Source organism: Rattus norvegicus, chromosome 14, assembly GCF_021556685.1.
Source record: "Rattus norvegicus strain SHRSP/BbbUtx chromosome 14, alternate assembly SHRSP_T2T, whole genome shotgun sequence".
NCBI lineage: Eukaryota > Metazoa > Chordata > Mammalia > Rodentia > Muridae > Rattus > Rattus norvegicus.
This window is the reverse complement of record NC_141547.1, coordinates 35960342-35972936: the sequence shown is the minus strand read 5'-3', so window position 1 is coordinate 35972936 and position 12595 is coordinate 35960342. Positions and strand designations below refer to the sequence as shown.

The following is a 12595-nucleotide window of genomic DNA, read 5'->3' as shown; positions in this document are numbered from 1 at the left end:
GCCACCTCCAAGAGGGCCACCAGCTAGTCTTAGCCTATCCTAGATGGCTCCTGACATAAAAAAAAATACAGATAGGTAAATATAGATAAATCGAGTGAGTGATTGATTGATCAATATATGATTTTACACACCCGGGAAAACCCTTTCTTTGATGAATGCACTCATATTCAGCAGTAATATTATATGCTAAGTTGCATATTTGGTTCCTGTTCTCAATTTATGGCCTACCATTGTTAAAATTTTTATGATTTCCCAAGAAAACAAAGTGCTAGCTGTATCTTTGTTCTAATACTCAGCCTTGGCTTCAGCTCTTGATGCAGAACTCCAGAGTGCTCGGAATTCCTTGGATGATAAGGGCGTCTTTGTTCTATGGAGGCAGCTCTGGTTAGGCTCCTAGGTTGGTTGGTCACAAAATACACTATGTTCAGAAGCTTGGGATTTTTCAGCTCCATCCCCTCTTCTACCAGGAGAGGAAGAGGGGTGGGGAAGAAACAACATTTTTTTTTTGTCTCTGCCCTATGATAAAGCCTTTCATAAACATCATCAACTTTGGTGATCCGAGAGCAGGCAAGTGAGGCAGCAAACACAGAGTGTTAGAAGGATGCCATGACCCAGTTTTGTGAAGACAAAAGCTCTCAAGGCCTTCCACACTCTTCCTCTCTGCCGCTGCCTCTCGCTGTTCATCCACACCATTCATCATGTTCTTTATTTTATTAATAGAATAAACTACTGTGTGGGTTTTGGGGGGTTTAGTATGCCTTGCTAGCAAATACTTGATCCTGAGGAGGGATTGTGGGAACCGTAATGTATAGCTATTTGAGTAGAAACACAAGTTGGGGGCTGGAGGGATGGCTCAGCAGTTAAGAGCACTGACTGCTCTTCCAGAGGTCCTGAGTTCAAATCCCAGCAACCACCTGGTGGCTCACAACCATCTGTAATGAGATCTGATGCCCTCTTCTGGTGTGTCTGAAGACAGCTACAGTGTACTCATATATAATAAATAAATCTTTTTAAAAAAAGAAAAAGAAAGAAAGAAACACAAGTTGGGTCATGTGCCTGACATCTGAAGTTAGGGAGAGCCTTGTGAGCCCCAGCACTTAACCAGAACTGATTAAATTGTAGGTGGTGTTATAGATGCTTCGTAACTCCTTGGCAGAATCCCAGCCCTACTCTTAGCAGTGCGGGTGCCTGCCCTGCATCTTCCTGCTTTTCATAGTTATGCTTTTCCCCTTGAGTGTAAGATATAAATAGTTCTTCAGATAATATTCTCACTTCTTAATCTTACCCTCCAGGCTGTCTCTAATCCCCTTAGAATCTTCTTTTCTGTGCTGTTACTGTGGGCCTTGTATATTGAATCCAGAGTTTCAGCAGTACAAAGAGAGTTCATTTCTCCTCCCACCTCGACTCCCAAAGCTGTAAGAAAGCTCTGGCAACCTAGCACTGCCCTGACACTTAGAGAGCATCCCTTTGTGATTATGAGAGGCATCAGTGCTGTGTGTAATGGTTACATTTACGGTGGGGAGCAGTGTAGAAACAGTGAGCTTACACCTGCGTGCTGAACACACTTCCACTAGAGAGCTATTGGATGGTACTCCCTACTGTCTGGTACATGAACTACCCAGTTTAGTTTCCTATAACATCTCTTTTAAGCCTCTTCTGTAAAACAATGACATGCTTCTTTGTGCCCTTTGAAGTAACTCCATGTCTGGCAGCAATTGCCCCTTACACACAAATATTGACTAAACATTTCTATTCTCTCTATTCTTCTGCCTGGCATAGACCCAATCAATAGGGCAAAGAAGGAAAACCACCAATCCACATTAACAAGGTTACCTAGGAGACTGGAGAGATAGCTCAGAGGATAAGAGCACTGGCTATCCTTTCAGAGGACATGAGTTCAGTTCTCAGTACCCACTTGGCAGTTCACAATGGTTTGTAACTCCAGGTCTGGGGGATCTGAAACCCTCTTTTGGCCTTCTTAGGCACTTGGTGCACACAGTTCACAAACATTCGTGCAGGCAAAACACCCATAACATAAAATGAAAATAAAGGTTAACAAAAAAAAATTAAAGTGTCCTAGTAACATCTTCCTGGGTCAGCAGAAATGACTTAGGCCAACAAGTAGGACAATGTTAGTCATATTTGCAACTGGGGTTGTGAGTTTATCCCGAAGAACAGGAGGGTTTGGAAATGTCATTATGTGGTAGAGATAAAAGCAAGACATTTCAGAAGGCCATAAATATCATACTTACCTGTCCTTGTCCGTACAAACATATCAGCAAGGTAGACTACATCTGATACGTAATCAAAAATGAGCCAATATTCTAGGTAATCAGACTGGAGTTCATCAAAACATGCTCTATAAAAGAAAGAAATGTATAAATAAAATGACACAGAGACTGATTGGAATCAAGGGCCCCTTTGTATAACTTTTTTCATGGTGCTATATACAACATGCTAAGGCTAGAAAGGTCTGCAGAACACATTTAGTCAATCACAGTTCCCCAAATCCCTCTTTGAGTGGTTAGGATTCATTTGCTCACACTTCTGAGTTATATCTTTTCCATCAATACTAGTTACGTTTGTATAGATATAAGATAAGCATTAACCAGGCATGGTAGAACATTCCTTTAATCCCAATACTGGGGAGGCAGAGCAGGAAGATCTGTGAGGTCAAAGCCAACCTAGTATAAATGGAGAGTTTCTGGGACCGCCAGGGCTACACAGAGAAACCCTGTATTACAAAACAACAACAACAAAGAATAAGTTGTCTCAGCTGGGAGGATCCTTCCATTGGTTAAGTGCTCGATAGGCAAGCAGGATGCTCTGAATTCAATCCTCAGAACCATGTTAACAACAGCATCAACAACAGAACAGCCATGGCGTCATATGTTTCTCCTAGCTCTGGAGAAACAGAGAGGAGCAGCCTTCCCACCCGACCACACCCCTCCGATTTGGCTGTCCAGCCAGCATAGATATACCGGCTAGTTCCAGGTCAGTGAGAGATTCTATCTCAAATGCAAGGTAGATAACATCCCAGGGACACACAAGGCTGACCTCTGGTCTCCACACACATTTACATACATGTGTATTCATACATACACAAACACACCACACACAAAAAAAAAATTTTCATCGGGGAAGCCCACTGATCCCAAAGTTTGCATTCCTTATCTATACCCACTATACCCAAAAACTTCAAAGAAAATTTCCTACTCTGGAACAATTAAGATGCTTAAGACACTACATCCTTCATTGCTTTTCACTATGGACAATATTTTTTCTGGGGCAAGAATTATAGTTCCTCCCAGTGTCCAGGGGGCATGATTGAACCACCGGAAGTTTGAAAAATGCCTCTACTTTCATACCCATCCCATCCCAAGACCATGTGTCCAAGCACAGCAGGAGTAAAAGACCTTCTAACCTCAGGAAAACACACTGGGAAGGATCCAGCCACCCTTTCCAACCTGATGTACAGAAAAGTGGCGTGCTCTGAAGAGCCCTAGGTCAAAGCACGTTGGCAGTAAACTCTTAAGTGTTTTGAAATCCACATAAAATGTATATTCAAACCTTGCAATAATCATCGTCCAGTTGTACATCACAGGTAAAGTGATACAAAACAGCCAGTTGTAGTACATGTTTCCTGAAGGGTCAATAACAACCACCTCTTTTTTCTCCCTAGCAACAGTTAGAAACAAAAAGGAAAATTATCAAAGAACAAAAATATTTGTATTTACCATCTCAAATATGGCCAAACCACCACCCATGGTTATTGTAGTAGAATTCAGATCCCCTTGATTTAGGAAGATTAGCTCCATAATTATATTCACCATAAAAGCCTGGTTAGTTAGTGAGGGGTGAGTAGATAGTTAAATAAGCAGTCTTACAATGACAAATAGTTAAGCCCTATTTTTACTATGATGATGCAGTCAGTTCTATTCCCCAACTACGGAGTGCAAATGACAGAAATTACAGGAAGCTAAAGATTTCCCAACAGACCTTTGTAAGGGTAAAGGCAATAGGACGGTGGTTTTTTTTCCATCACTTCCCTTCCCCTATCTAGAAGCAAAATGAGCTGAACTATGCTATTGAGGGAGGGGAGCTGTGACTCAGTATCTCGTCCATAAAAAAAGACAGTGCAGCACCAATAACGCAGAACTCGCTCAAATGTTTGTGGGAATGACCTTTGAGAGTCACACCGGGCATAAAGTATAAAGGAATAAAACACGTAATCAAAGAAACATTTGAAATGTTCCGATACCAAGCCTATATTTTTAAGAAATTTTCTCCTTATAAAAGCTTCAACAACTTTCTGAACAGGCACAAATAGCTGAATTACTGGTTGATGGGTTATTTTTGTATAAATAAATTCAGAGAACAAGTTCTTTTTGATCTAAAAGAATTCTCCTTAAAAGCTGGACAAAAGCTCTGCAAAAGCTTTGCAAAAGCTTTGCCCTCCCTTCATGAAATTCTAGACTTCAATTGTCTACTTGACCCGGAGTTCCTCGGGGGCCAGCATTTGGGATGCACTTGTGCCGTTGCCAAAAGCACCGTGGCTTTGGGGTACTTTTTAAAATATTTTGAATGAAGTTATCAAGTTTTAATTTTGTCCTCTGTAAAAAATCTCTACAGTCTGAAGAGATCCTCTGTTGTGGTTTGCCCTGAAGTTACTGTATTTTGATGCTAATTCCACTGCCCCAAGGACAGCTGCCTAGTCTTGTACTCAGAACTCAGGTAACTTCACCAGAACCACCTCCCCATTGAATTTGTAAAGTACAGGTGACAGGCAGGTACAGGATAGAAAGAGGCCTGTCATTGGAGGAAAAGGAAGGATGGGCGGGAGAGAAGTTTGAAGGAAGAGGAGGAGACTAGAACAGAAAGAAGAGACAGGAGGAGGAGAGGGTGAGAAGCCATGGCAGGTGATGTTAAGATTCTGCTCTGTGTATTTACAGGTTGTTATTAATGTTCCTAAGGGATGGAGGGTACCGGGCTTTGTATGTTTAAGTGGGCAATATTATCTTACCAATTGGATCTAAGATTATTGTGTTGTGTTTTCTTCCCCCCCCCCCCCCCCCCCCAGAGCTGGGGACCGAACCCAGGGCCTTGAGCTTGCAAGGCAAGCGCTCTACCACTGAGCTAAATCCCCAACCCCTTGTGTGTTCTTTTATGTGAGGGTTTGAGTGCGGCTAGGATGTGTTTCCGCCAAGATATCTAGCAGATATCTTGGGACACCGCGGTAGGGACCTGGGGGGGGGGGGGGGAGAGAACTTTACTTTTTTATTTTTTATATTTTTACAACAACAATCCTCAGTGCCCTGTGATCCTTATCTTGAATATTCATGGGAAGTGATCTTCATTAATGCCTGTGAGAGAGAATTAACTAACATGGCAACATTCTTTAATTGGAAAATTCATACTTGCTAATTTTAGGAAACCTAGAAAAAAGTTTGATAGCAATTTATACAAAATGTTTGTTCTTAAATATTTAAGGAAGGACTTTATCTGAGGCCATATCTCTGCTATAAAGCTTTCTCCATGCTTTGGGAAATCTTGCCTACCTCTACAATGCATTACAATCTCATGTTTGTTTTCAAGGCCAGTAAAAAATACTCACTCTTCTTTCTTTTCTTTGGGTTTCTCCTCCTTTTTCTTCTCTTTTTCCTTTTCCTTCTTTTTTTTCTTCTCTGGGTCCTTTTTACTTTCCTTTTTATCATCGGCCTTGCTGGAAAAGTTGAGTCTGTATAGTTACCATTTGCAAACAACACACAGAGGCACAAGCACAACGAGGCATTGGTGCAAAGTCTGGCTTACCTCTTCTTTTCCTTTTTCTTTTTCTTTTTCTCCTTTGGGTCTCTAAAGAAAAACAGCATCTGTCACATAGTCACATCACTTCAAACGCAGATTCTCTCTACTTTCCTCTCCGTTGAGCAAGGATTCTCAGACTTGCATTTGAAGCCCTGCCTCAGTGCTCAGAAACCCAAAGGACAGACAAAAGCAAAGAGCTACCCAGACAAACAAGCAAAACATGCCCCAGGGAATAGAAAACAAAAGTGGAAAAGGGCAGAGTAAGAAAAACATGTAAAGAAATTCACTAGCAGGCTGGCGAGATGGCTCAGTGTTTGGGAGCACTGACTGTTCTTCCAGAGGTCCTGAGTTCAATTCCCAGCAACCACATGGTGGCTCACAACCATCTGCAGTGGGATCTGATGACCTCTTCCAATGTGTCTGAGGACAGTGATGGTGTACTCAAATAAAATAAATAAAATCTAAAGAAATTCACTAACTTAATAAACAACAGCCTGGAATGAGTATACTTTCAAAATTCTAATATATAAAAATAATGATTTTTTAAATTTAAGTTTATGGTACTATTCTCAAATATTGTTAAATTAAAACATCAAGAATCTCATGAAAATGTCATGAATTCTCTTTCAAGGAAATAAGATTGGCTTTGTTTTTGTTGTTAGTGTTGTTGTTTTATGAGTCATTCGTAAAAGTTTTCATGACCATTTCATGAAAAGTTCGTGAAAATTTCATGGTCAGTCATTCTGCTCATGAGGTTGGACAGTAATCTCGAATACAACCAAGTAGTATATCTGAGGTGCATCATGAATCACAGAGGGAGAGGAAGCTGCTGAGACAGTGGGTAGCACGCCATCCCACCCGTATTGCTCACCACTGTTTTACCAACCCCAACTCATGACCTAGCTACAGCCATACATGGAGTTTTAGCTTCTGGAACACAGATCATGGATGAGTTGGGTTGGGAATTCCAAACTGTCTATGTCTATGAAACCATCTAAAGGTGGCCTTGAAACAGAGTGGTTAAGTTAACTTCCCATTGACAAAGCTCCAAGGACCATGCAGTCAACTCACATTCTATAGAAAAAGATATGGCTAGCTTAAGAATATATGAAGATTCATGCATTCATATCCATTAGGGCAATCCTAAAGGCCTTAACTAGTTGGTGAAGGACCTAGTTGGAAAAAAGATTAAATGTTCAGGCAAAGTAGTTCTAGAGAAAAGGCAGACTAACAGATCCATGGGCACAACATTTGAAAATCTGTTTACCCCATGTCAGAGAACAACCAAGTAGACTGCGGGACTCAGCTAGCTGATAAATCCAGCCCCCATTGGGATAGCCCCAGTGCTGGTACAATGTGAATGTGAATGCAGCCTCTGTGACAACAAAAGTAAAGGCCATGTTTGGGCGCAACGCATGATTTCTTACCATGGATGCTGTTGGACAGCCAGCCTTCCAGTTACAGAGCATTTGGGCCATGAACATAGATGTTACTCCAGTATTTAGGTAAATCACTTGATGGCAAATTAACTTCACTGGATTTTTGCCCAGAAAGGACATCAAACATTTTGATACTGATTTATATTGTGGTATATGTTTTTTTGTCACAAATTTGACCAGTCTTATTGTTAAGGGATTTCTAATGTCTGAGCCACTTATAAAGAGCACAGTGCAGCATCACTTTGAGTCTACTTTCTAGCAAAAGGAATTGTGGCATTGGATACGGTCTTAGTTAGGATTACTATTGCTATGACAAAACACCATGACCAAAAGCAAGATAGGGAGGAAAGGGTTTCATTCAGCTTACACTTCTACATTGCTTGTCATCACCCAAGGAAGTCAGGGCAAGAAATTGGAGGCTGGATCTGATGCACAGGCCATAGAGGCATGATGTTTACTGGCTTGCTTGTCATGGCTGTCTCAGCCCGCTCCCTGTAGAACCTAGGACCACCAGCCCAGTAATGGCACCACTCACAATGGACTGGGCCCTCTCTCATCAACCACTAATTAAGAAAATACCCTACAGGCTTGCCTACAGGCCAAGCTGATGGAGGCATGTTTTTTTTTTTTTCAATTGAAGCTCCCTTATTTCTAGTGACTGTAGCTTGTGTCAAGTTGACATAAAAGTAGCCAGTCCAGATACTGAGTTTGAAAGCCGATAGTCCTATCATATGTTGCTCCACTCAGAAATTTCTGACATGTAACAGGCGTGGAGTGAGCTTCAGAAGGCACTGAAATGCTGACAGCGAGTGCAGATTCCTTGAAGATGAATGACTATGATTCGGGACACTGTATACATGAGAAAGGATGGTCATTAGGTGGTACTCTACGCCAGGACATGATTAGAATGCGCAGGTCTAGGAACCAAGGTATTTAATTAGGGACACTTTACATAGAGAAAGTATATTTCTCACCCTACACTTCTCAGCCCTGCACATCTAGGTTTCGTGGTTCTAGAGAATTTCATTTCATGAAAGAGGGTCTACACATCTGCCAAAGGGCACACTTACTGGCCTATTAAACATTAATCTATGGGTATCCTGGCCACTTTGGACTCCTCATTCCAACAATCAAATCAGCAAAGGAGCCTCACCAGACTGTAAAGTTTTATGATCCTGATCATCAAAGGTAGAAAGCACCTTCTGTTAACCCAATGAAAAAGTGGAAAACTATCTGACAGGCACATGATCCATTACGGTAGTGGCTCACAACATGAGGGTCATAGCCCCTTTGGGGGGTCAAAGGACCCTTTCACAGGGGTCGCATATCCGACCTCCTGCACATCAGAAACTTACAATTCATAACAACAGCAAAATTACAGTTATGAGGTAGCAATGAAAATAACTTTATGGTAGGTGATCACCACATGTGTATTAAGCATGTATTAAATGCAGTGTTAGGAAGGTTGAGAACCATGACATTATGGTATCCTTTCCCCAGCCTGTCTTTGATAATGAGTGGACACGTCTAGTAACCATGCCAAGGGAAAACATGACGCCCAGATAAATGTCTGCATTTTCCTAGACCAGGAGTTCTTTGCAGTGGTGAGGGGGCTGTAGGATGAATAAAAGCAGATAAGGAATTGCTGTGTAAACCTCAAAAGCATGTAAAGTTGTCAGAAACCTTTCTATATTCCATTGACCATCGTACTCTTACAAGTTACCCTGGGACAAAAGAACATCCCGGGGGGGAGAAACCCCATCATTTCTTATCTATAAGAGTAGATCTGAGCAGGGCAGAGGAGGGCCGCAGGATTTCAGTTACACACGGCTTTCAAGCACCTACTCTCCACACACCAAGACCTGGTCACAGTCACTCACTTTCTCCTATCCTTTGTAAAGAAGGCCTATACAATGAAAATCAGCACATTTTTTAAAAGATATATTTATTATATGAATACACACCTGAAGACCTCATCAATCTTATTACAGATGGTGTGAGCCACCATGTGGTTTCTGGGATTTGAACTCAGGACCTCTGGTCAAGCAGACAGTGCTCTTAATCACTGAGCCATATCTCCAGCCCCCCAAATCAGCACTTTTACATTTATCTCCCAGCTTGCTAGGGCAGATCTTATTGAATGTCTGTGTGCAACTGCAAAGGCCCAGCTCCGTTACCTGAGGACAGCAGCAGCTTGAAAACACATGCGTGCCCCCAAACTCCCATGAGCTCAAACCTATCCACTGACATTCAGCATCTCCCTCTGCCCAGTTCTACCACCCGTAACTCCCTTCCAGGTATCGCTCAGAAGGGCACATGCAATGAATCTGCACACAAACCTCTACGTCAGAGGCTGCCTCCTGGAGAATGTGGCCCAAGGTCTACTGTGTAGGAATTTATGACTTTTGTTGTACTTAGGAAGGACAACAGCATATGTAACATAGACCTTTTAAAAAGACATATATCTAAGTCAATGAATAAAATATATACATTACTTTAAATAGGGGCAGGTGCACTTTCAAGATATAAATTACCAAAATAATAGAATGTCGCCTCTGCTAAATTATTCCACGTGTTAAGTATTAGCTATATTTCCAATTTACATACTGCTAGGTGGGTTGTTTTTTTTCGCTTGCTTTTGTTTTCTCCTGTAGGTGTACTTACTGGTCTTTGTTGCTGCTGTTGTTAACATTGAAAAGAGCCATGGTGCCTGGCAAGTAATGCTCCCTGGGAAAGGAAAAACACAGAAGATCACAATAGCCACCATCTTCAACTGGCAGTTTTCTATTCACTATGTAACATTGCCCAGATGACTGTTTTAAAAATACAAAAAACCTCTGTGAAGCACGGCTTGCCAGAAAGCGGTGTATTGAACCAAAGCAGTTAGTAAAGGCTTATTGGTCAAGGTTCGTACCAAAAAATTATCCTTGGCCTTGAGTGAACCAAGACAGATGCCATCGACCTCAGAGAGTCAGGGAAGACGGGAAGATGGGAAAGAAGAGTTTTAAAAATATAGAATGCAAAGGTAGAGTTAGTCAATTTGAAGAAACAAAAAGAGGGGGAAAGCTAAAAAAAATGAAAATACATTGCATAGGATTAGAAACCCTGATCCCCAGCATAGCACACTCCTTCAGTGCCCTCCAGGCTCCATATCTGAACGTGACTGCTTTCTCTACCCTTGTAGGTATTAAGCTTCCCTCTCCTAATCCCATACTATATCTCCTGGTAGTGGGCTCCACTGGATATAGCAGTTTAGAGGATGATAGCCCACCCTGCCATATGTAGTTATTTCAGAGCCCTGAAGGATGCATTCAGGAGAAGCAAAGGATCATGGGAGTGTGGGGCGCCAAACACATCTAAGACTTTCTAAGAGGCCCCGATGAAAAGACAAATAGAACTTTATTCTGTGTCCTTGTCTAGGAACAGACAAGTCGAGGCCAGTCGGAGACTAGAGCCAGTGCCTTGAAAGAGTCAAGGTTGTGGTTTCTGAGGAACCCATGTCCCCCTGGTCTGTGGTTATCAGCCGTAAGGCAGCTCTGTCTGAGGTATCCTGTGTTCTCCTTGCCAACACTGTCTGATTTAGCTCTCCACTGACCTTGACTCTTTTCCTCCTACACATGATACATATAATGCTGTACTTCTTAATAAGCGTGCTTGGCTGGTTGGGGATTTAGCTCAGTGGTAGAGCGCTTGCCTAGCAAGCGCAAGGCCCTGGGTTCGGTCCCCAGTTGTGAAAAAAAAAGAAAGAAAGAAAGAAGGAAAGAAAGAAAGAAAAAGGAAATAAGCATGCTTGGCATAGTCGTGGGCTATTGCAAGGCATTCTGGTCCCAGTTACTGCTTTTGTCTTCTTGGTTTTCATCTTTATTTCCTATCTCCAGTCATTGTGCTCAACGTCTTGCTGCTTGAGAGTCTTATTCCTTCAGGCTCAGGTCAAGAGAGGTATTGGGGTACAAAGTTTCCGAGAAACAAACATTAGCATCAGGGAGCACGGTGGGATATAGTTATGACTGGGAACTCCGTGGTTGTGAATAGACACTTGCAGTTTTCCAAGAAAGAGCAAAGGTAAGGAATAGAAATAGCAAGGTACTTGTAAAATCTTGCATAGTATTTCGATGGCAAGAGCCTTTGTCAAGCCCGCTCTCTAGAAGGAATAGAAAGTTTTTCATTCATGTTTAAAAGACACACTCTGGATGCCCCTACTCACCTCTGGGATGGTCCTCGCCTTCTGTATGAGTTGCTTCTAAAGAGAGAGTCCTCATTCTCTGATTCTTCAGACAGAGAGCCATTGTCATTGTCAGAAAATGAGCTGCCATCCAGGGAAAGCAGAGGTGAGTAGGATTCATGTTTTAACCAGCTCTGAGGAGTACCACTTCTCCTCAAGGTGAGCAGTCACCCTATCACTTTCTACCCTTCTCAGACTAATCCACAGCACATGTTGAGATTGAGGTAGGAGTATAGCATTCTATAGAGTATGTGCCCAGTGAAGATTCAGATACACTTTCTAGGACTCGCCATCACTATTGTTTGATGGCCAATTGGTAGAGGTCAGTGTTTGTCCAATAGAAATTCAGCATCAAATTTTGAGTCATTTTATACGTGTGAATAAACAGTCACTTCCTGCTATTTCCCTCCATTAAAAGAAAATTCTATCACACACACACACATACACACACACACACACACTTAAGAGTATTTAAAAATTACAGTATTACAATATATTAGTCGATCTCACATTCTATATACTTTTTCACACTTATGTATAGCAATGTCATCTACTTTGACTTTGTATTTCCATGGGGAAACATGATACTTATAAGTAAAGAAGTATTTGTCAAGCTGCTTAATAGATGTTTCCAAAAACTACATCCTATAATATCATGGGATGAACAAGTTATACTGTTCAAAGTATAAATAAATTCACTAAATCAAATAGGTTATACACTTTAAAATTACAAATGATATAATTGAAAACAAACCTAGATAAGTTACCAGAAAATCGGGCTCGTGCTAAAAGTGCGTGAGAAAGTGCACAGACTCACCTGCACGCCCCATTTTCCATGCGTCGAATTTCCTTTTCGATAGCTGGTACAACCACGTTGGGGATATTTACGAAGGAGTGCCACGTATTGATAATATTTGTCTTCATGGTTAGTTTAATATCTGAGAAGACATAACTCCTATTAATAAGAAGAATTTCTATGCTTACATATATGATCACACTTCACACTACAGTGGCTATGCTGAGACACCATGAGCCTAGATAGATGCAGGCAGTTGTGTTTTATAAAAAGAGAGAAAAGCCAGGGTTATGTTTGGTGGGGGCGCAGGATGGTGTGGGGGGGGGAAGGGGG

The 12595-nt window shown here is 41.7% G+C and overlaps 1 protein-coding gene across 3 annotated transcripts in view; it reads right to left on the bottom strand.

Annotated features, from left to right (window-relative positions):
* The window catches only part of Cnga1 (cyclic nucleotide gated channel subunit alpha 1), a 38073-nt gene that overhangs the window by 3284 nt on the left and 22194 nt on the right, over nt 1–12595 (bottom strand). For all 3 annotated transcript variants that reach the window (NM_053497.2, XM_087584452.1, XM_087584453.1), the window contains 7 exon segments: nt 2253–2359; nt 3571–3678; nt 5615–5722; nt 5812–5853; nt 9909–9971; nt 11449–11550; nt 12284–12404. In NM_053497.2, the coding sequence (NP_445949.2) occupies nt 2253–2359; nt 3571–3678; nt 5615–5722; nt 5812–5853; nt 9909–9971; nt 11449–11550; nt 12284–12390 (637 nt within the window). In that variant the 5' untranslated portion in view covers nt 12391–12404.